This window comes from Amphiprion ocellaris, chromosome 5, assembly GCF_022539595.1.
Source record: "Amphiprion ocellaris isolate individual 3 ecotype Okinawa chromosome 5, ASM2253959v1, whole genome shotgun sequence".
Classification (NCBI taxonomy): Eukaryota; Metazoa; Chordata; class Actinopteri; family Pomacentridae; genus Amphiprion; species Amphiprion ocellaris.
The window spans coordinates 5,626,247-5,649,007 of record NC_072770.1 but is presented as its reverse complement, the minus strand read 5'-3'; the positions used below and the strand labels follow the sequence as shown (position 1 = coordinate 5,649,007).

Sequence of the window (22,761 nt, the reverse complement as noted above, 5' to 3'; positions counted from 1 at the left end):
CACATTTACAGCGATTTGATTGGCTCGCCCTACAACATGTTTTTGTGGTAGCATGTACGGAACAGAGCAAAAAGTTTTTCTCAGCTGATGTAGTATGAAATAGTATCTCACATTCCTTAAATACACCAATAATTCGGGGTCACTTAGAGAAGCATTTTTTCAATAAAAATAACATTAAATTAAACAGAAATACAGTCTAGACATTGTTCATGTGGTAAATGACTATTCTAGCTGGAAACCGCTGATTTTTAACGGGATATCTACGTAGAGGTACAGAGGAACATTTCCAGCAACCATCACTCCTGTGTTCTAATGCTACATTGTGTTTGTTTGTGTTTGTTTAGCATGTGGTCACCTATGTAAAACTGCATTTCAAACAAAACTAAAAAGGAAAATATATACATATATAAACTGCTAAATTTTAGATATGAATCACCCAACGTCTGATGTCTAATGGACACTGAACTTAAAAAAAAAAAAAAACAGCTGGACTTTACAGTTATGAAATGTTTTCAGAAAAACTTAAGATATCATCACTGTGAATTGTTAGAATGATGCTGAGTAAACATGGATTAGGCTACAATCAACACGAGGAAAAAAAGGTGCTTACTTCTCCTCCTGTCAAGCATCAGAGCCATGCTTGTCTTGTCTGATGTCTGCAGCTCTCTCAGATCAAGTTACCAATAATAACATAATTGTAATTGGATAAACAGGAACTAATCAGTAACAAAGCATTACTCAAATAACGAAATCACAGATTTTTAGTGGTCTCCATCCTGAAATATGTGTCTGAAAGGGTGTCAAACTCATCTTCAGTTCAGCCCAATTTGATCTCAAGTGGGCCAGACCAGTAAAATCACAGCACAATAACCTATAAATAATGACACCTCCAAATATTTCCCTTTGTTTTAACACAAAAAGGTACATTTTGAAAATGTTCACAATTAATGAACTATCTTTGTGTAAAACACGATGAACAAACTGAAATTTCTAGAGAAAAATAAGTGCAGTTTCAACAGTATTATGTCTCATTTTATTATTAACACATTACAACTTTCAGATCACACTGTATCTATAAATGGCACGAAACATTTAGTCACAGGTATCTGGAACTGAACAATCTAGTATTTTACTTTACAACTTGTAAGATCTAGAAATTATTTTAAATATGCATTCATTTACACATCTGTGTAGTAATTCTAACCATCACACCACATAAAGTGGGAACCATAAATAAAGAAGACTTGGTTGTAAGTTGTTGTAAATAGCAGTTACTGTTATTGAAAAATTGCAGTTCATGTCTTCTCTGTAATTTTTACACTTTGCAAAGTCATCCCGAGAGGGCCGGATTGCACCCTTTGGAGGGCTTGTTTTGGCCCGCGAGCAGTATGTTTGAAACTCCTGCCAGCTTGCAACTTTACTGGATCATTTTTTGCATCAGTGGAGGAAAAAGCACTTAGCATCAGACGAAAGGGGAAACCATTAAAAGATTGTGTTCAACATTACAAAAGTAACTTTGTGTCAAAAATTCATTGTAATGCATCTTATAAGAGCATTTCCTATTTCAGTGACAGAAGTATAACCGTCAGTGTTGCCGACTCCTCAGTGAGGAAAGTAGCTATTGGCTGTCTTAAAAGTCGCTAGAAGTCGCTAAATGACGTCATCGTCTAATCTGCATAATTTGCATGTAGTTGTAATCAACGTTGTAGGAGAGAGGAATAACATTGCGGACAAAAAGTGAATATAAAACACCCTAAATATGTTTTTATACTAGAGGCTAAATGCAGTGATTTATTTTAGTATGACAGTGAAGAAACATTTTCATTTCATTCAGCGACTTTGCGCATGCGCGGTTCATCTGCCGTCTGGCCGAGGAGTGATGTGGGTCTCCTCTAATCAGACAGTGGGACTGCTGTGAGGTTACTAGACTGAGCGCCTGTGCTTTGGGACGCGGAGGAGCTAAGCAGCACCTGCTGCTCGTTGAGGAAAGTAACTGCAGAATGATCCGAGCTTTCATGTCAGAGTCTCTAAAACACCAGAAAAAGTCGCTAGATTTGTCGCTAGTTCTTTTGACAAAAAAATAAGTCGCCAGGAGGCTTTGGAAAGTCTCCAGATTTAATGAGAAAGACGCCAAGTTCGCAACACTGATAACCGTTAAGTCTCCGCAGTTTTGTGTTTTTTTTTTATTGCGCCCGATCACTGTTGCGCATGCGTGCGCTGGTAGACGCAATTATCACAAGTGGAAGACAAAGAAGACAAAACTAATTGTAAATACTGTTGTGACAGTGATTCCATTTGAATTTTTAAGTTAAACGTGCATGCATTCCCATCTCTGCTCTAAATGTGATCACATTATGCGACCTTTGCTTCTGAATGAAGAGGACAGACGTGGTGAGCAAACAGAAGGACAGACGGACCCTGCAGGGTACGGGGGAGGGCTGGATTCAGGCCGACCAATCACCTCTCAGAAGCTTAGGTCCTCAGCAATTAGCTGTTTGTCGCCCTCAGGCCACCACAAGTGACTGATCGCCGAAGAGTAGTTTATGTCTTCCTACCTGGTAACGGACGGGTCGCAGTGCTTTTATTCAGTCGGTACCATCCGGAGCGTCTGTCTCTGAACGGACGACTGCAGCCATGTCTCACTCCCGGACTCTCCGAGTAGATTATGAAAAAACCACTAGGGTATTATGCGTGGTCGGATCGGAACTAAATGTGAACCTCAACAGGTAGGCTCTTATTTAAGCATCTAAAATTACAAACCACACCTAGATAACATGCATTGTTTGATGTGCATTTTGTTTTTTGGAGAATTTGCACGACTTGTCTATTCTAAGTCTAGTATGTATATCCCTTGTCTTATTTCCCTTTATGTATTTTTATGTGTAGTCGTCACCAAACTAAACGTTTAGATGTGATCTATGGAAATAATTAAATAAAAACATCTCTTCCTGAAGTTTATATTGCCCAGTTTTTGTTGAAACTGTTTTAGACTTTATAGTCAGTTTGGCAACACGTATAGATCGTAGTATCGATGAGATAAAATAACAGAACAAAGCTTTATTGTCATTGTACACAGTGTACAGTGAAATTCAGGATGACTTTTCCCCTTTAAACATGCACGACAAATAAATTAAGAAAATAAAATAAGAGCTCGTGGTCTTTTTTTGCATAGTAGAGAAAATCAGTCCTTTGTTGCTGTCCACAGAAGAGTTTTGTTTCTCGGCCCCCCAAAAAATCTGTATGCCAAGTGCCAGCCTACACAACACAACAGAGCAAGGCTGCAATGGCATATAGTGGGAAACTGGCACATGACCAGGAGCCTCATGGGCCTCTGAGGGGTATTTAGAATACCCAAAAATAAAAGTCTGGTAACATTTGGAAGGCCTGGTCATGTTGAGGGAGCCTGTTTTGAAATCTTAAAGAAGTACACTACAGATGTGATTCTTTCCAATCTGTGTAGGACAGTATTCACTATGTATAAGGAAATAATTATTGATGGCCGATTCCTTTTTAGTAATTTAATTGTAAGTGATGGGGGACACAATCCAGTCTTTGCTTGTGTGCAAATGCGATCTGATACTTAGCTTAAGGTAATATGAGTCTTCAGCAATCTAGACAATACATTTGGACAAATCTAATAACCTGTAAATAATGACAACTCCAAATATTTCTCTTTGTTTTAGCAAAAAAAGTACATTCTGAAAATGTTCACAGTTAATGAACTATCTTTTTGTAAAACATTATGAACAAACTGAAATTTCCTAAGAAAAATAACTGAAATTTCAACAATTCTATGTCTCAGTTTATCATTTACACATTACAACTTTCAGATCACAGTGTATCTACAAAAGGCACAAAACATTTAGTCACATGTATCTGGAACTGAACAATCTAGTATTTTACTTTATGATCAAAAGAACTTGTCAAGATCTAGAAATTATTTGAAATTTACATTCATTTACACATCTGTGTAGTAATCCTGAACACCACACCACACAAACTTAAGTGGGAACCATAAAGAAAGAAGATTAAGTTATCTCCCTACCTTGTAAATGTATTAAATTTATACATAAAAAATGCATAAAAGTTGTGGCAGTACAGTGGACCAATTTAAAATAGCAGTTACTTTTATTGAAAAATTGCAATTATTGTTGTCTCTATAATTTTTACACTTTGTAAAGGCATCCCAAGGGTCTGATTGGACCCTCTGGCGGGCCAGTTTTGGCCCAGTGGCCTTATGTTTGATGCCCCTGCTCTAAACACTACAGAACTGGAAAACCCCATCTCTTACACTGGGTTTGTTTGGAAAGATATCTACTCACAAGAGTACGGTAATTACAGTTTCCACAACAAACGTTCAGATGGGTGTTGGCATGAAGAAAAAAGTTAACATTGCTGCCAAATAGCATTCATCTGGAAACCCAGAGATCCAGTGGTAATATGTGATTATCAGGTATGTTGCACTTCAGACAAAAATAAAAGCATGTCCCAAAAATCTTTTGAATAAATGGGGACAGCATTTTTTCTTTGAGGCTTTTATTTAAAAGTGTGTGTGAGAATTATTTTTCTATTTACTATTTTCTAAGGAAAAGGGAATACAGACTGACTTCATCATAACTATAGCTGCTACTTTGGTGTGTCCCTTGTTACAAATGATCAGTTTGACGCTTGACTGTATGCATCAGTAATGAGCTCTTAGAAAAGGACTGGGTATATGTATTATTACAGCGTGTTTGTGCTGTCTTGTTTTCAGGACCGCCCCGCTGAGCTCCAGGTTCTTCTCTGTGAAGTGCACATCCAGTGTTCAGTACAGGATCAACCCCCCTCCTCAGGAGACCTCCCACCTCTCCCCCATCCCTCTCTCTGACAACTCAGTGCTGGTCATCAGCATGAAACATGCCAGTCAATATGAAAATGATAGTAAGGTAAAGTAGGACATAAGTGTGTAATAACACAAATCAAAATGTCACTGTTTACTGAGTGATTAAAATCCTTCACCAAGTGAGGCATTATTTGAAGCAAAATGCACACTCAGGAGCATGATTCAGGTACCTGTGAAGAAATGCTCATGTCAAAATGTATTCATTTTTGGATGAAGTAATGAGACTGCATACCGGTTCCCTAGAAACTGTTACTAGAAATACACTACCTTTTAAAAGTTTTGAGTCACGTAGAAATGTCCTTATTTTTTGAAAGACAAGCATCTTTTCATTGAAGATAATATTAAATTAATCGGAAATACAGTCTAGACTTTGTTAATGTGATAAATGACTATTCTAGCTGGAAATTACTGATTTTTAATGGAATATCTCCATAGGGGTACAGAGGAACATTTCCAGCAACCATCACTCCTGTGCTCTAATGCTACATTGTGTTAGCTAATGGTGTTGAAAGGCTAATTGATGATTAGAAAACCCTTGTGTAATTATGTTAGCACATAAATGAAAATGTGAGTTTTCATGGAAAACATGAAATTGCTTGGGTGACCCCAAACTATTCAATGGTAGTGTATAGTCAACTTTCCCTTCAGCATTTATGCCTTTAGCTCATTTTAATTGATTTATGGCTGTTTAGATAACCAGAGAAATCAATGTCATGTTTAGCGAAAATCAAGAACTCTTTCAGGTTTGCAACGTCCAACTAATAATTGTAAAATTTTCATTCATGGTTGTTTAAAATGTCAATTTAAAGGGGAATAAAATGCAGCCATTTGTTTACTTGTGCCTTTATTTTACAAGCTGTCTGTTCAGTACTATGGGGAGAAGAAAGACGTCTTAGGGAGAGCAGTTCTGCACCTGACAGCTGTTGGTAAGTTAAAATGTCTGAAAAAGACGGAGGGAAAAAAAGATGCATTTTATGACTACTAACAGTTTGCTGTTTTGTCACTGTATACACTACTGTTCAAAAAATTTGGGGTCACATAGAAATGTCCGTATTTTTGAAAGAAAAGCTTTTTTTTTTCAATGAAAACAACATAAAAACAATCAGAAATACAGTCTAGACTTTGTTAATATGGTAAATGACTATTCTAGCTGGAAACAGCTGATTTTTAATGGAATATCTCCATAGGGGTACAGAGGAACATTTCCAGCAACCATCACTCCTGTGTTCTAATGCTACATTGTGTTAGCTAATGGTGTTGAAAGGCTAATTGGTGATTAGAAAACCCTTGTGCAACTATGTTAGCACATGAATGAAAGTGTGAGTTTTCATGGAAAACATGAAATTGCCCGGATGACCCCAAACTTTTGAACGGTAGTGTATATTATCAGAACAATAATGATGTGAAAATACTGTATTGTAACCACAATGGTTTATAAGTTACACAGTCGATTCCGCTTCATGGTGATTGAGATGCAGAAATGATTAAACAGTAGCTGCATAGTGATCTGAGCCTGTCTGGAACAATATGTCCATGCAAAAGCACTTTGTGATGATTGTGACAAGGTCTCTTTGTTGCACAGAGATCTCTTTGGATGTGGATGCTGACAGAGATGGCATTGTGGAGCACAACAACCCTGATAAGGTGATGTCAAATCAATGACAGAGCAAATTCTGATGCCTAATAAAGTGCAGATTTTCTTTTTTTTAAACTTTCTGATGAACAATAACATGCCAAGTGTAACAACTGGAATATGGTTCTATGTATAGATCAAACTTTGTGCTGCATATTCATCATTTATTGCTTCTTACTGTTTATATAAGATCATTTATTTCCGAAAGCCTAAACAGGCTGCAGTCAGGGACAAATTTAGCCTAATTTTGTTCGTTAACTTTTTTGCTTTCTGGGACTTTCTTGTATTTATTTTTTTCTCCACATTTTTCTCCGTCAAAGGGAAGACGTGAATGTGTTGTTTAAATACACATTTTTGACTCTTAAGTCTTTATGTATGTTAAACAAATAATAAGGAAAAACGCAGAAATAGTGCCACATTGCTGAAAGTTTTTCCAGCAACCTCTGAATCTGATTAATTCACCCTATGCTTTGATGAAAAATCTGTTAGGGATCCTGGAAATGGGGTCCTGACGGGCATGGAGCCATCCTTTTGGTCAACTGTGACTCAGAGAGGACCTACTTGAAGAAACCGGACCACGAGCAGACATCCATCACCAGAGTGTCTGGTAAAACCACATCAGTGCAGTGTCTCGTTTACCAAAAAATCCTCTGTTTCTCCAGCATTCTTACTTCTGTGGCATGAGCTTTTTCATAACTGTTATTAGCGCTAAAAAGTCCCTCAAAAGTATTTGCTAGTGCAGGGCAGCAGATGCCAGGGGTGATATGGTAACTCAGTCTGACAGAGATTGAGACCTTTGTGTGTGTGCAGAGGGCAACTTGATCAAGTAGGCTTCTCACATGACTTTGCAGCAGACAAACCAGTAGGGCTGACATTTGATAGCAAAGCAGGTGTTATGTACTGATCCTAAATATCAGCACACACTGTCAGTAATATTTAGAGTTGGAATTGTAAAAGAAGACGCACATGTATGTCATATATGTTACATGTACATTTAAACTCAGCAGTGTCTAGAACCCAATTACATAAACTACCATTCAAAAGTATGGAAGCTCTGGAAAAGGTCATAAGTGGACCAAACTACCATTTTCAAAGAACAGGAATTCCAATGTTGAGTTGTCCAGCATAAAGAGGGAACTAAAGACAAATTTATGGATTTTAAGCTTCCATATCAAAATCACCAACAGTATATTTTACCCCCTAAATGGCACATTTTTGTTTGGAGAGGATTCTTGTTGAAACTGACTGATTTACTGACATGTGCATCACCAGTGGAACCGATATCAAAAACAGATACAAAAAATCCAAAGTAGCTTTGTAGTAAAATAAATGCAGTTAAAGTGTAATAAAAAAAAGAGGCTCTGGTGGAAACACAAACTGTACTTTCATTTGATGACATATATATAAAAAAACGGTTACTACTGGAGCCATTTCTGCTTAATAGATAAAAGATAAAAATACATTTACGAGTCACAACATAAACAATGAAGTTTTCCAATGAAAGTGACAGATGTAGTGGACCCCAGCTGCTCTCAACAGACGGCTTCTTCTCTACAAACACCACTGATCCTAAACAGCACTCCAAAACATAACGTCTCCAACAGCAGCCTTTTCTCATACATTAGTTGCTATGACGATGGTAGGCCTGGTGGACAACATGAATACACACATGGAACACATGAAATTGCCTGCGTGACCCCAAACTTTTGAACGGTAGTGTATGTGACCCACATTAACCGATCTGTGAATGTACAGATCTGAAGGACATGTCAGTCATGGTGCTGCGGACCAAAGGACCAGCCAAGCTTCCGGAGGGCTACAAGCTCACCATGCACATCTCTCAGGGAGACGCAGAAAGTGTCCGAGTCTTCAGAACCAGATCCCCTGGAGTGATGAATAACAGCATATGTGAGTACAGACGAAGGCTGAGAAATCCCAAGAACGGATGATGTAATGTGCATGTAATTCAACTGGTTTGTTAAGGCTGTACACTCTCTTATTTTGTTATCTTTAATGTTTTTTTTCCCAAAAAATTAAGCATCTAAGTATTTGTGTCTTGTTTTTGTTGTTCTTCAGCATATACACTCTTTAATGCCTTTGTGAGGGACTTTCCTCTGGTGCTGAGCAGTGAGGTCCTCTCTCAGGAAGTGCCTTACCTTGGAGGCGAAGCAGAGATGAACTTTTACGTGGAGGGCCTCAGGTTTCCTGACAGAGATTTTGATGGGCTCATCAGCATCAACCTCAGTCTTTTAGAGCCCATTGGCGAGGTAAGATCTGCCACATGGTACCCACAGGTTTATGCAGCTGTACTGGTATTATCTCCTGCCATTCGTTCCTTTTTTGTTGTTGTTGTTGTTTAATCATCTTTTTAGTCTACATTTTATGTTAAATTATGATGAAATTAAGAAAAAAATTGTTTGACCAAAAATCTTCTTTCTAGTTCTTTCAACCACATCTCTCAGTCTTTCTTTAATAATCAGGTTAAAAGCTCCAAACAGAGCTAGTTAGGTAGACCTTGAGATTCGGTTTCTCAAGCTACAACATCAAAGGTCCAGAATTCTTTCCTAAAATAAAATATTAGGTTAGTTTTAGATAACGCACAAACAGACTTGGAAAGGAGTACAGCTGGCAGCGCTCAGCAGCCTCTCTCATGTTTCAACAGGCGCTACCTGAAACGCCCATTTTCACAGACAAAGTGATGCTCAGGGTGGCACCGTGGATCATGACACCCAACACCCTCCAGCCTCTTGAGGTGTTTGTCTGCAGGTAAGGGCCGACCGATGAATAATAGAGAGAATAGCTGCAATAGATGTGTTAACTGGATATTACAGTGTCACACATTCCCCTAATTTATCTCATACTACCAAGAAAGCTGCTCATGTAAATGAATTCCCAGTTATGTTTCACAACTGTTGACTAGATAATGTGCATTCGCCTGCTATAAGTTTTCTCTTTACATGCTTGCCGATTTTGTCCATAAAGCCTCTTTACAATTTTAAGAATTTAGTATAAAGGCAGCTGATAAGATATCTTAACCGGATTTGTTTTATTGTAATCAGTGGTTGTCAAAGTTTTTTCTACCTCATTTAATACACCTCTATATGGGCACCATTAGTTACACCAAGCACGTCAAGGTGGTACTCGATTTCTTGCCATGTTCGCTGTAGCACAGCCTCATCAATGGTGGCAATGGCATCAGGAATCTTTTGCTTCAAGTTAGTAATGTCCCGTATCTTTGTTCGATACATGATGTCTTGAACATAACCCCATGGAAAGAAGTCCAAGGGAGTGATATCTGGTGAACGTGGTGGCCAAGGAATTCTCCCATCCATTCCAATCCACTGGTCCGAGGAGTAGCCATTTTTTAGGATTTCATTTAACAGTACCTCTTTCAACAACAGGATTCCTGAAACACACAATTTCAATGTGATTACAAACTTTAATAAACACTGATTACAATAAAGCAAATCTGGTTGAGATATCGTATCAACTGCCTTTGTAAGAAATTCTTAAAATTGTAAAGAGACTTTATGGACACCCTGTATTACTCCGCCAAGGAACTGCGGAGTGATGTGACGATCGGCGTTGGTTTGTCTGTGTCTGTTTTTCTGTCTGTTCGCAACATTACTCAAAAACGGACAAACAGATTTGGATGAAATTTCCAGGGAAGGTCAGAAATGACACAAGGACCAAGTGATTGGATTTTGGCAGTGATGCAGCTTATAGTCTGGATCCACGGATTTCTTCAAGATTTCTGTATCATTGAGTTAGCGGCATGGAGTCACTGTAACTGTGACAACAAGTGAACACTACGTCAGCTGCCTGCTGATGATCACATGATTGCGATCCTACTGAAAATTGACTGCTGCGGACTTAATCAGGACTTATCAGTCGGAAATCATACAAGGAACAATTGATTAAATTGTGGGGGTGTTTCCGAGTCCCATTAATTCCCGCCGCCTGCTACATATTTAGGTGACGCGATTCAGTGTCCATACATAACGTACACATGCATAACACATGCCTGTGCTCAGCACAAGGTCATGTTGTTTGTGGATAAATCTATATTAAATGGCCACATTCTATGTTGCCGTGATTTCTGCCACAAATTTTTTCAAGATTTCAACCGTCGGAAATGATACAACTGAGCAGCCTTGGCGGAGCACTGCACTCTCTGAGTGCTTTTCTTGCTTTTTAAATGGTTTTAAAAGTACCTGATTATACAGAATTAGGATAATGTTAATGTTCTCGTAGAATTAAAAAATAATAAAACTTGCTTGATAAAACTACTTATCTGCCTGTGGTTGCTTTCTCAGTACATCTGATAACTACACATTCCTGAATGGAATGAGGAATCTTGTTGCAAAAAGTGGGTACAAGCTGAACATTTGCCATGAGTATATGAACAGAGGAGACCGCTGGATGCAGGTAAGAGGACTGGAAACTGAAGCCCCTTTCAGGCAAACACTCAACATATGGCTGTATCTAAACACATCAACTTATCTGTAAAAGCTATGATGGCAATCTCACTAGGTCAGATGTAGTAACATTTTCATATTATTTTTAACATGGCACAAATTAAAACTGTGTGCCGCCACTGAATTAATGGGCACACAAAAGCAGTGGTACTTAGAGTTGTGTGAAGCAATTCAGGGAAAGTCTTTTTTCTCCACATTTCAGCACTAAGGTTAGTCGAAAAACATCGCAAAGTGTACACAAGGCACAGTTTGTCTGCCTTTCTCTTTCACCTTGCCCATCAATTTCAGATCCATTATTCTACAAACTGAAATATCCATAAAACTGATAACAGGTCATATCTACAGTGGGTACGGAAAGTATTCAGACCCCTTTAAATTTTTCACTATTTGTTTCATTGCAGCCATTTGCTAAAATCAAAAAAGTTCATTTTATTTCTCATTAATGTACACTCAGCACCCTATCTTGACAGAAAAAAACAGAAATGTAGAAATTTTTGCAAATTTATTAAAAAAGAAAAACTGAAATATCACACGGTCATAAGTATTCAGACCCTTTACTGTGACACTCATATTTAACTCACCTGCAGTCCATTTCTTCTGATCCTCCTTGAGATGGTTCTACTTCTTCATTGGAGTCCAGCTGTGTTTAATTAAACTGATTGGACTTGATTAGGAAAGGGACACACCTGTCTATATAAGACCTTACAGCTCACAGTGCATGTCAGAGCAAATGAGAATCATGAGGTCGAAGGAACTGCCCAAGGAGCTCAGAGACAGAATTGTGGCAAGGCACAGATCTGGCCAAGGTTACAAAAGAATTTCTGCAGCACTCAAGGTTTCTAAGAGCACAGTGGCCTCCATAATCCTTAAATGGAAGAAGTTTGGGACGACCAGAACTCTTCCTAGACCTGGCCGTCCAGCCAAACTGAGCAATTGTGGGAGAAGAGCCTTGGTGAGAGAGGTAAAGAAGAACCCAAAGATCACCATGGCTGAGCTCCAGAGATGCAGCAGGGAGATGAGAGAAAGTTCCACAAAGTCAACTATCACTGCAGCCCTCCACCAGTCGGGCCTTTATGGCAGAGTGGCCCAACGGAAGCCTCTCCTCAGTGCAAGACATATGAAAGCCCGCATAGAGTTTGCCAAAAAACACATGAAGGACTCCCAGAATATGAGAAATATGATTCTCTGGTCTGATGAGACCAAGATTGAACTTTTTGGCGTTAATTCTAAGCGGTATGTGTGGAGAAAACCAGGCACTGCTCATCACCTGCCCAATAGCATCCCAACAGTGAAACATGGTGGTGGCAGCATCATGCTATGGGGGTGTTTTTCAGCTGCAGGGACAGGACGACTGGTTGCAATTGAAGGAAAGATGAATGCGGTCAAGTACAGAGATATCCTGGAAGAAAACCTCTTCCAGAGTGCTCTGGACCTCAGACTGGGCCGAAGGTTCACCTTCCAACAAGACAATGACCCTAAGCACACAGCTAAAATAACAAAGGAGTGGCTTCGGAACAACTCTGTGACCATTCTTGACTGGTCCAGCCAGAGCCCTGACCTAAACCCAATTGAACATCTCTGGAGAGATCTGAAAATGGCTGTCCACCAACGTTCACCATCCAACCTGAAAGAATCGGAGAGGATCTGCAAGGAAGAATGGCAGAGGATCCCCAAATCCAGCTGTGAAAAACTTGTTGCATCATTCCCAAGAAGACTCATGGCTGTACTAGCTCAAAAGGGTGCTTCTACTCAATACTGAGCAAAGGGTCTGAATACTTATGACCGTGTGATATTTCAGTTTTTCTTTTTTAATAAATTTGCAAAAATTTCTACATTTCTGTTTTTTTTCTGTCAAGATAGGGTGCTGAGTGTACATTAATGAGAAATAAAATGAACTTTTTTGATTTTAGCAAATGGCTGCAATGAAACAAAGAGTGAAAAATTTAAAGGGGTCTGAATACTTTCCATACCCACGGTATACTAATTGTGGAAAGTGGAAATTGGTACCTTCAACTGAATTGTGTTTGAATTCATTTTAGAATTTATTTTTTAAAATGTAAAATATGAGAGACTTAGGAGAGCCAACTAACTATGTCATGGAAGATTTATTTAAACTGCAACTACAGTAACAGTGTGACAGATTTTGTAATCCCTATATTGGGAAACTAAACAGGAAGAGTTTACGTGAGAAAGCTTAACATGGATAGAAGTTGCAACAAGAGTAACTACTGGAAAACATTTTCTTCTTTGCTAAAATCTAGGATTTTGAAACTAAACACTGCAGAAATATAATGCGCCATCTATTTTCAGGATGAACTGGAATTTGGTTACATTGATTCACCTCATCAACGGTTTCCTGTTGTTCTGGATTCCCCAAGAGATGGAAAACTCCAGAATTTTCCATACGAGGAGCTACTGGTAAGACACAGACTCAGACTTCTCCTGACATCAGGATCAATCTCCTGTAGCAACATTTGATTTTTGAATCATTTAACCAGGGCAGAGGTTTTTCAGTTAGGGAGACGTGGTAGATGTAATTAGATATACACTACCCTTCAAACGTTTGGGGTCACCCCAGCAGTTTCATGTTTTCCATGAAAACTGACTTTCATTCATGCGCTAACATAATTGCACAAGGGCTTTCTAATCATCATTTAGCCTTTCAACACCATTAGCTAACACAATGTAGCATTAGAACACAGGAGTGATGGTTGCTGGAAATGTTCCTCTATACCCCTATGTAGATATTCCATTAAAAATTAGCCGTTTCCAGCTAGAACAGTCATTTACCACATTAACAATGTCTAGACTGTATTGCTGATTCATTTTATGTTATCTTCATTGAAAAAAAAAATTGCTTTTCTTTCAAAAATACGGACATTTCTATGTGACCCCAAACTTTTGAACGGTAGTATATGCACATTTAGTAATTAAATTATTTTTGCAAGAAATGGAACCTCTAATACAAATTATTGTTTAACATGAAGTATTTATTTTTTGTCTTCCATCATGTCTGAAGGAGGTCTGTAACCAGCTTTATATCCTCAGGGCCCCAACTTTGGCTATGTGACGAGGACAGCTGAGAATGAAGAAGTGAGCAGTCTGGACTCGTTCGGTAATCTGGAGGTCAGTCCTCCTGTTACCGTGAATGGAAAAAAATACCCCCTAGGCAGAATCATCATTGGCGTGGCCTTCCCTACGTGAGTTTGTAACAGATTCACAGATGAGTTTCTGACTTGTGAGGGCTATGAAAAAATAATGTATGAGCAGCTTTTCACATGATTAATACATCAAGCTCCTTGTTTGAGAAGCAGCAAAGTAAAAAGTGCCTGTCACAGAGCATTTGTGCCCACTCACATCTCTTTCTTTCTTTCAGGGCAACTAAAGGGCGAAACATGACAAAAGTAGTCCAAGAATTCTTGTTTGCTCAGAAAGTTCAGGAGCCTGTTGCCTTGTTTTCTGACTGGCTGCTTGTTGGCCACGTTGATGAATTCATGACTTTTGTTCCTGCATCTGACAGAAAGGTAAATGCCCCCTGAGTAACATCTCAAACTGCTGAGGTGAAATACGATGTATTTAGCCATTAGTCGTTGATACTGACGTGCTGTTATATGCATTGTGGGACTGCATAAGCTCTCAGGATATGTGGGCGCCAGTGTTATCTTTGTCTCTTGTGTGCCTGGTCTCAGGGCTTTCGACTGCTGCTGGCAAGCCCCGATGCAGGCTACAAACTCTTCAGGGGCTTACAGAATGACGGACACGGACAGGCAAAAATGTTTGACGGTAGGCCTGTTTTTTTAGCAACTGTGGAAAATCTGCAAAAGAAATGTAAAAAAAAAAAAAAACTTAGCTCACTCTATACAATGCCTCCAAACCAGGTTTGAAAGATGAAGAACAAATAACAGTGGATGAGATACTTAATGATGAAATCCTCCAAAGTCACAACAACTATGTACAGGTGAGTGTTACATTACAGTCTCAAAAAGGAAGATGAAAGTTTAGTCTGTGAAAATGCAAACAGACTACATTGCAGTTCAAGTGAGCCAGATACTATACTCATATCTGCTTTTCAACTGTAGGCATTAATATGCTTCTACAACAGCCTTCACTCAGTGGTAAAGCTTGCAACAGGAATTAGCTATGTGGCACCAGGAATTTATTCCTGTCCACCCACAACAGAATTCATGAGGTGTTGAATTATAGGTAAGGCCAGGAAGCTGCAACATTAGGATTTTTCATCACAACTAAGGAAGTAAATCATGACCACATGCTATTATTCCATCCCCATGAAGCATTTCTGTTGGCACCGTGCCTTAAGGCGCAGTGTACCTCTGGCATCTAGTCAAACTGTGATTTTTCAGAACGCAAGTAGTAAAGAATGATTCACTTGACGATATATTTCTGCTGCTCTAAAGTTCCCTTGCAGTGCGCTTTACGCCTCCCCAGCTGACATTTGGCGTCACTGATCTTAGTCTTGTGTGCCCCCAGTTGGCCACTTATTTTCAAGGTCCTAATTAGCAGTTCTTGTGCTGCTTCCTGAGACAGTTTTCCCTCTCTCACTACCAAGTTCCAGTGAGCGCAGGTAAATGACCCCCCAAGTGACAATTAATGTGGAAATTGTTTTCAGCACATTAGTTTGAAAAGATGGACAAAAATGTGTGTAACTCACATAGCATATTGTACAGTATGTGGAGTGCATGCAGTGCTCTTTACTATCCGCTGTTTCCCAGAGCTGCATTGACTGGAACAGGGACGTACTGAAGAGAGAGCTGGGCCTGGATGATGACGACATCATTGACATGCCAATCCTTTTCAAGTTGGTAGAGGAAATGGGCAGCGAGAGCAGAGCAGTGGCTTACTACCCGGACATGGTGAGTTCTATTCAATTCAATTCAGTTCAATTCAGTTTTTTTATATAGCGCCAATTACAATTCAGATTGTCTCATGACGAAGAACCCAAATGGCCTGAACCCCTAGAGCAAGTCCTAAGACGACAATGGCAATAAAAAAAACTCCCTTTTAACGTACCTTTTTTAAATAACATTTCAAGGTTTATTTCAATTTTAGGAGGCATTAAAGCTTTTATCATTTGCCAAAAACATGTAAGTGACATCTAAGTGAATACAGGAACTGATGACACTGCCTTGTGTCACATCTGTTTTCAGGTGAACATGATTGTCTTGGGGAAAAATCTCGGCATCCCGAAGCCCTTTGGCCCCAAGGTGAACGGACGCTGCGCCCTTGAGGCTGAGATGTGCTCTCTGTTGGAGGGTCTGGGCCTCCGGTGCACGTTCATTGATGACTTTGCTTCCTACCACAAACTGCTGGGAGAGGTGCACTGTGGCTCCAATGTCCGAAGGCAACCGTTTGACTTCAAATGGTGGAACCTGGAGATGTGAACGAAAACTAAGCAGGAGACAGATTAAAGTTGTTGTCCTTAAGATTTCAGTCCTGGTTAACTGGGTGACATGCTTGGCTACCATGGCGATAGCAAATATGATTTAACACTACAGTGTTTCTCGTTAATTAAAGGGAGGCGACCAGTACTCTGCCTTTCTTGTGACTGCTTCAAAGTATAAGCCACCTCCTGTTTCACCACTGAGCATTGTGGGTGCATTCCAATACCTGTGCTACCATACTGCTTAGTGTGTCCCATGCATAGTGCGTCAAATACAGTATGCTTAGAATACCTAGATGTCCTGCTACATTGGTCATATTTTGCTCTATGCAAGCTAGCATGCTTTTCTTGTCACATGCTGATCCACAATCCTCTGTGCAGCTGAAGATACATTACTGTCTCTGGCGAGCATACTTGAGCCACCAAGAGTGCACAAACAGGTGATAGCTCATTTCACATAACAGACTGGAGCTGGTATGTGATCAAGATGGTCAAAGCTTAAGGCATAATATTATGATTAAGTAGTACATCCAAGTTTCAAGAATATGCATTTCATAAGAGCAGCTGAAGTACATACTAAAAGTAGGAGGACAAAGTATGCCATTTGGAACAACACCTCTATGTGACGCAGCATCAGTAGGAAGGGATCGCTTTGTTTTAGCAGTACCTTGATTTAGCTCTGACCTGGTGTAAACAGTGCCTGGTGATCAATAAGAGTAAACTGCATGCATGCTTCATTTCCTGTGAATCTCTTTTATCTGTGAAGCAAATTTACTTCCAGAGAAGGAATAATGTTCACTAACACTGAAAATGAAGACACAGAGCAGTACGTGAGATGGCTGTTGCTTAAAAATGGCAAAATGGTGTCAAAATTAGATTAATTTATGACTGATTTTAAGAATTGTAACTTGACAGGCAGGCAGAGTTAAGTTGCTTTCATTTGCTCAGTTATTTTACAAAACAACTGCAATAGAAAAGATATTAATTTTTGTCAAAGCTTTACATTATTTCTGTCTTCAATATTGTGAAATGCTTATTTTTTTGTGCCTCAGTGTCACACTGAAATACTTCAGTAACAATCATTCATTGTTTGGCAAAAATGACCCCACTGCTCAATCTACTTTATGCATCTTCCTCTTTATTAAACATTTTTGTTGACTTCATTTACAAAAAAAGTAAAGCAATGTTTACAAACAAGTCTTTTGAACAAGGGCTTAAGCAAACTGTTGACAAGAACAGAAATACAATCATTTGAATCGAGCACATAGAAGATTCGTTCCCCATGTCGTCGTGGTTGTCGTCCACTGGCATACAGTGCAAGCGCAGATAGATCAACGATGTGCGATAATAATACAGAGCCACAAGAGGGCAGACTTCATCTACTCAAGCATTTCCAAGGTCCAGAGGACAATGATTTCAAATCATCCTTTTTAATAAGTCAATTTAAAAGGCCAAATCACAAATGTGTTGAAATTTCTCTCTACACTGTTCTATGCAATTTATATGAAGAAGGATTTCTAGCTTGGATATAGGGCATTTTGCATTTGGTCCAGTGTCTTAAACCTTTTGTACTTTCACAAATTGTAAATGCCGTCATTAATTCACTACTGACAATAAATGTCTGCTTCAGTCATATCAGTGAAATAAATCATCTCCATGTATCAGTTCATTCTTCATTACAAACTGAAAACAGGAAGAAGCTTCTCTGTTCAGTAAACATGAGCTTTTTCTGACTCAAGTTTACTGTGATCAGGAATCAACACAGTATCACCATTCACCAGAGCAGATATGCACAGATAAATCCATTTCTGCCTAGTTTTACATTCAAGCCATTCGGAAACGAGGTGCCTTTAAATGTGACCCTCCTTCAAAGCAGCTCACGTGACACAATCATAAAGGCAACTTCAAGACGAGTCACAGTGTAATTCATTTTCAGCAACAACTCCCAATTCCTCAGAAAAAAAGGTCAGCATTTTTGCAATAACTGAAAATGTAGTGCTTAGGTCACATACATATATTACACTTTACAAATAAAGTAGGAAAAAGGTGACATTTGGCTCTATCAGCAATGTGCACTGCATCTGGAGATGTCGGCTGGTTTCCCATAAAAACACAAATCACAGGGACAACACCTCTATGTCAAGCATGTGGCACCAGTGTACAGAGGAGAGGAATTTGGCGAGCAGATTTACACCATGCACAGTATACATCCGTACACAGACATCAACAAGTGGGGTGTAACAAAGAGCATTTGGAGACAAAAGTCTAAACAGCAGTACCTTTAAATGTGAGGATGCATGGTGCTGGTTGGGGCACAACAGTAACTCTGCTTCTTACTAAAATTATATCAATGAAGCCTACATTCCTGGTAAAATAGGTCATAGTTTACTGTAGCACAAATTTCTGGTGGAGTAGAATTTTTATAGCCACCAACAACAGCATCATACATGTACCCTAGACCAAAACATGACAAATTTGCTGAAGTTGTTGTAAAACACAAATATTCACTGCAGAATACTCAGAAAAGAACAGATCATCAATAAAACACAAAACATGGCCATGACAGACAGCCACACACATACCAACACACACACACACACACACACACACACACACCTTGTACGTCAAAGTGAAACCCATGTACAATATCACAGTGGGATGTGAATATGACATTTAAAAAAAAAAAACATTTTACTCCATAGTGCAACTCTTCACAAGCTAAGCAAACACCAGTTGTTTGATCTGTCTCAGTTTCTTCACTCACAAGATTAAAAGCTCCACTGCAATCCTGATCTTTCAAAGAGGATACACAGCACATGGGTGTTTACAGTAAGAGTCGGGTTTCAGAACTTACTGGCCTGAAAAGTGAGCAGGCGGGCAGACTATCCAAAGACGACAGCCAGTAGAGATGCTGCATGGGTGTGGAAGCCTCTTTATTCCTCTGCCTTGAGGACTCGAGGAGGTTTCCACAAAGAGATGGAATGAGGGCAGTAGGTTGGTACATGTCCACGGAGCCGGGCGTCTGTCGTGACAGGTAGCAGATCCATGCCGAAACATACAAAGGAAGATCTGACAGTCTCTTGATCTGGCTACGGTGCTCCTTTTCTGCATCAGTGGTGGAGTTCATATGCCCCTGGCTTGTTTTTTGGCCAAAGATGCCTCTTATGGGAATGCTGAGAGAAAGGAGGTAGACGTGGGAGAGATATATAAATGGGCATAAAATAGAAACAAATGAACACGGCCTAACAAATGTGACAAGAATGTAGAAGATAAATATAAGATATAAGTCAGTAAGTATGGTATGTCTAACCTGAAAATGTCCATTGATGTAGTGATCAGAGAGTGGCTAACAGTTCTGCATACAGACGTGGAGAGATGAGAGCACAGTTAATATCCACTTATCCAATTCGGCCAAAGTTTCACTTATGATGTGAAATATCTCAACATCTACCAAATGGATAGGCACAACATTTTGGTCAGACATTCCTCCTTCCCAGAACATGTATCCTCAGTGACTTAGCAATCCTCTGATGGTCCCTCTATGCAACATAATAGCAGTTGTGTTCAAGAGTGCAACGATTGAAGGTTTATATTTGTAGTCTGGAGCACAACTGTTGGATGGATTGCCATGAAATTTTGTATTCTTGACCCTTCTGTATGATGTGGAAATCCAAAACCATCATCATATCAAATGTATAAGTCATCCAAGACTTTGGCTTATGTCTTAATACTTGCATCACTAATGCCATTTCCATCAGCCTCAGCTGTTTCCTGTGCGCCTATCAAGGCTGAACAAATAATCACATTCAAATTGAAATCACAAAGTGCAATTAGTAAATCGCAAAGACTGCAATTTAGGATATGCATTATGCAGCACATCTGACCCAGGGTGTAAACTGTTGAGTCAGTGGTTTTCCAAATTCATGCTATCCTTCTTGGGTGACAGTCCCATTTTAGATGGTATTTCAAGTGTTAATTCTTCATCATGTGTTAAATCTTTTACATAGTAAATACTGAATTAAAGTTTGACTTTAAAAATGTCATTACAAATCAAATCATACTTGCAATATCTGTCAGAATGATTGCAATTAGATCTTTTTTCCCAAAATTGTTCAGCCCTAGTATTGTGTTTAGCATGATAAGCTAAACTGAGACGGAGAACAAAGTACAGATTATACATGCTTAATAACAAAATGATTATCATTGCTGATATGAGCAAGCAAGTCAACTGACGTTAGCATTTAGCATGAATTGCCGTTAACACTACTACACTCACTCTCTTATTGATGCATTCTTTATTCTATATAATATCAGAAAGCCATAAAAAATGGCCCATAACAATATCCAGGAACATTTTTATATTTAGGTTTGAAGTTGCAAATGTAATGGTATTTTTACTCAGTAAACCTAAACAGTTATTCAGAGGAAACACTTTTTTTAGTGACTGTTTTAAACCATTTGCAGTGTCGTTTAATAACTGATGCCAAGCAGTTTGTCTCACCGATGAGGACTTGTGCTCCTGCTGGGGGCTCTCTGTCTTGGGCCGGCTGTCTGTCCCTTTTGGCTCTGATGTCTTCATTCCGTCTGGTTGGTGTTGAAGACGAGATGCTGCTGGGAGGAAGGGGACAGATGTGTAGCTGTCATGGTTAATAAACTCAAGCATACAATGCCGCCAGCTGCTCCAGCAGAAAAAGGAAAACACTAGCATGCAAAAGATTAATGTTTCACAGCAAACCATTAGTGACAGAAAAAACAAAACAACATGCTGCCGCACAGAAGTGTGGGAGTCGCAGATAAGTCTGAAGTACTGTACATTTTAGGTAGACCAAACTTTTATTCACTGAAGAAGAGTTTGCTAAGTTACACAGCCTGTGCCTTCTGTTGTTGGCAGTGAACTCCAGTGGTGCAGCTGAGGTGAAGTTCATCACTCAGGGGTGCGCCGATATTAATTGCTCAGGAAGCAGAGGGTGTTATTCTTACATCTGTCCCATCTAGATTTTCCCCAGATAGTGTGGATATCTGTAACAGTCGACCTTTTGGTAACTTGTCTGCTTCCTACACCTCCAGGCTTTCACTGGCCCAGTAATATGAGCCCCCCTTTTTCTAAACTTACCTGGAAAACTTCCTTGGCTGGTACTGCATGCACTGTCCTCCACCCCAGAGCTATACACAAATGAGTCTTTTTTGACTGGCGTAATACAAGACACACTTTCCTGTAAGAAGAGTAAAGGAGATATTTCCGCTTTTAGCAACCAACAGACAGTTTAATCATAACCACAGTTCTGTTTCATGTGTATATATTTGCATTTGTCTCTTTTTAAATACGAATGATGCAAGTGAAAGAAATGGATAAACACATTAATATGTATTACTGTGCAATTCATTTTGAGACCTGTCATTACTAGGATACGGGGAAATCCATCAAGCCTTCTCATGTCCTTTGTTTCAGTTGTTTCGGTAACAGCAAACAACGATAAAAAACAAACTGATTACACTTTCCTCTCAGTAAAAGTGAGACAAATGCTAATGGAACCACAAATATATCAGGGGCATTGAAAAGCTGCTTTCTTGTTCTGGTATTTAGGGAAGTGACTTTCACACATGCATGTGCTTTGATAACATGTTATCGCTCTGCCTGCCTCCACTCACCAATCCAGTGTCATACTCCTCCTCAGCTTCATGCTCTTCCACAACGCTGGCAAAGCTGCTGGCATTGGATGAGGAACGAGAAAGGTCCTGAGCCTCAGGGATGGACGGTGCCCTGCAACACATCACCAAACTACACACCTGGGTCACTCCGGCCACATAATTGCGTGTTTTTCCTTGAAATGATTTTACTTAGGCAGCGCAATCAAAGGTTTTTGCATTTAAGACTTATTGTAATGTGTCTGTTTCATTTCAGAGCCCGTCTCCTGGCCTCTAAAGCGGCACATCCGAGCAAAGTGACAGTGGTGTATTTGTATTGAAGTGTAAAATCGATAATGTTAATTTTGTGGCTTGTTGCATTAAATTGGGTGGAGAGGCTCAGAACTAGGACTGCAGTCATCTATATAATAGAGTCACTGTTTCAATTTATACAAGTACAAATCCTCCTCACCCACCTAAGAGATCGATCACCACAAATACCCTGTCAATGTGGGTGGATAAAATATGCTAAATGATCATATAATGAATGAAATAAGCATTACCTGTTCTTAGTGGCAGGAAACTCTGGAGAACTGTGATTGGAGGAGTTGTCTGATTTGTTTTCCTGTGACATGTAGCTGGGGTCCGGTGTCTTCTGGGTGCTGGGGGACACCTCCCGGCTTCAGGACAATGATAGAGATGAAGGTCTCAGAATAGGTGAATTGATTTAATTTGGTATGAGTTT

At 39.4% G+C, this 22,761-nt stretch overlaps 2 protein-coding genes across 13 annotated transcripts in view; one reads left to right on the top strand and one right to left on the bottom strand.

Moving 5' to 3' along the window:
- The first annotated feature begins 1,997 nt into the window (after window positions 1-1,997).
- On the top strand, window positions 1,998-18,039 carry padi2 (peptidyl arginine deiminase, type II). Its single transcript, XM_023287594.3, has 16 exons — window positions 1,998-2,726; window positions 4,754-4,925; window positions 5,739-5,808; window positions 6,465-6,526; window positions 7,005-7,122; window positions 8,271-8,423; window positions 8,592-8,782; window positions 9,178-9,281; window positions 10,832-10,943; window positions 13,304-13,411; window positions 14,042-14,193; window positions 14,370-14,517; window positions 14,683-14,776; window positions 14,872-14,951; window positions 15,724-15,864; window positions 16,159-18,039. Exons 1-16 carry the CDS (start codon window positions 2,635-2,637, stop codon window positions 16,390-16,392), a joined length of 2,031 nt encoding a protein of 676 aa, XP_023143362.2. The 5' UTR covers window positions 1,998-2,634; the 3' UTR covers window positions 16,393-18,039.
- The window catches only part of rap1gapb (RAP1 GTPase activating protein b), a 107,191-nt gene continuing 101,939 nt past the window's right edge, over window positions 17,510-22,761 (bottom strand). For 11 of the 12 annotated variants that reach the window (XM_023287591.3, XM_055010703.1, XM_023287593.3 and 8 more), the window contains 6 exons: window positions 22,580-22,696; window positions 22,041-22,170; window positions 21,505-21,604; window positions 20,893-21,002; window positions 19,702-19,746; window positions 17,510-19,564 (listed from right to left, as the gene is read on the bottom strand). In XM_023287591.3, coding sequence (XP_023143359.2) covers window positions 19,738-19,746; window positions 20,893-21,002; window positions 21,505-21,604; window positions 22,041-22,170; window positions 22,580-22,696 — 466 coding nt within the window. In that variant the 3' untranslated portion in view covers window positions 17,510-19,564; window positions 19,702-19,737. The remainder of the gene's footprint in view (window positions 19,565-19,701; window positions 19,747-20,892; window positions 21,003-21,504; window positions 21,605-22,040; window positions 22,171-22,579; window positions 22,697-22,761) is intronic. The other variant, XM_023287584.3, reaches the window with a different exon arrangement.

What these genes read in the sequence shown, in the direction of transcription:
- padi2 (XM_023287594.3), top strand. Translation starts at nt 2,635, where the DNA reads ATGTCTCACTCCCGGACTCTCCGAGTAGATTATGAAAAAACCACTAGG. An exon ending in GAGGAGACCGCTGGATGCAG is followed by an intron (nt 10,944 to 13,303) that starts GTAAGAGGACTG and finishes ATCTATTTTCAG; the next exon opens with GATGAACTGGAATTTGGTTA. An exon ending in ATTGGCGTGGCCTTCCCTAC is followed by an intron (nt 14,194 to 14,369) that starts GTGAGTTTGTAA and finishes TCTTTCTTTCAG; the next exon opens with GGCAACTAAAGGGCGAAACA.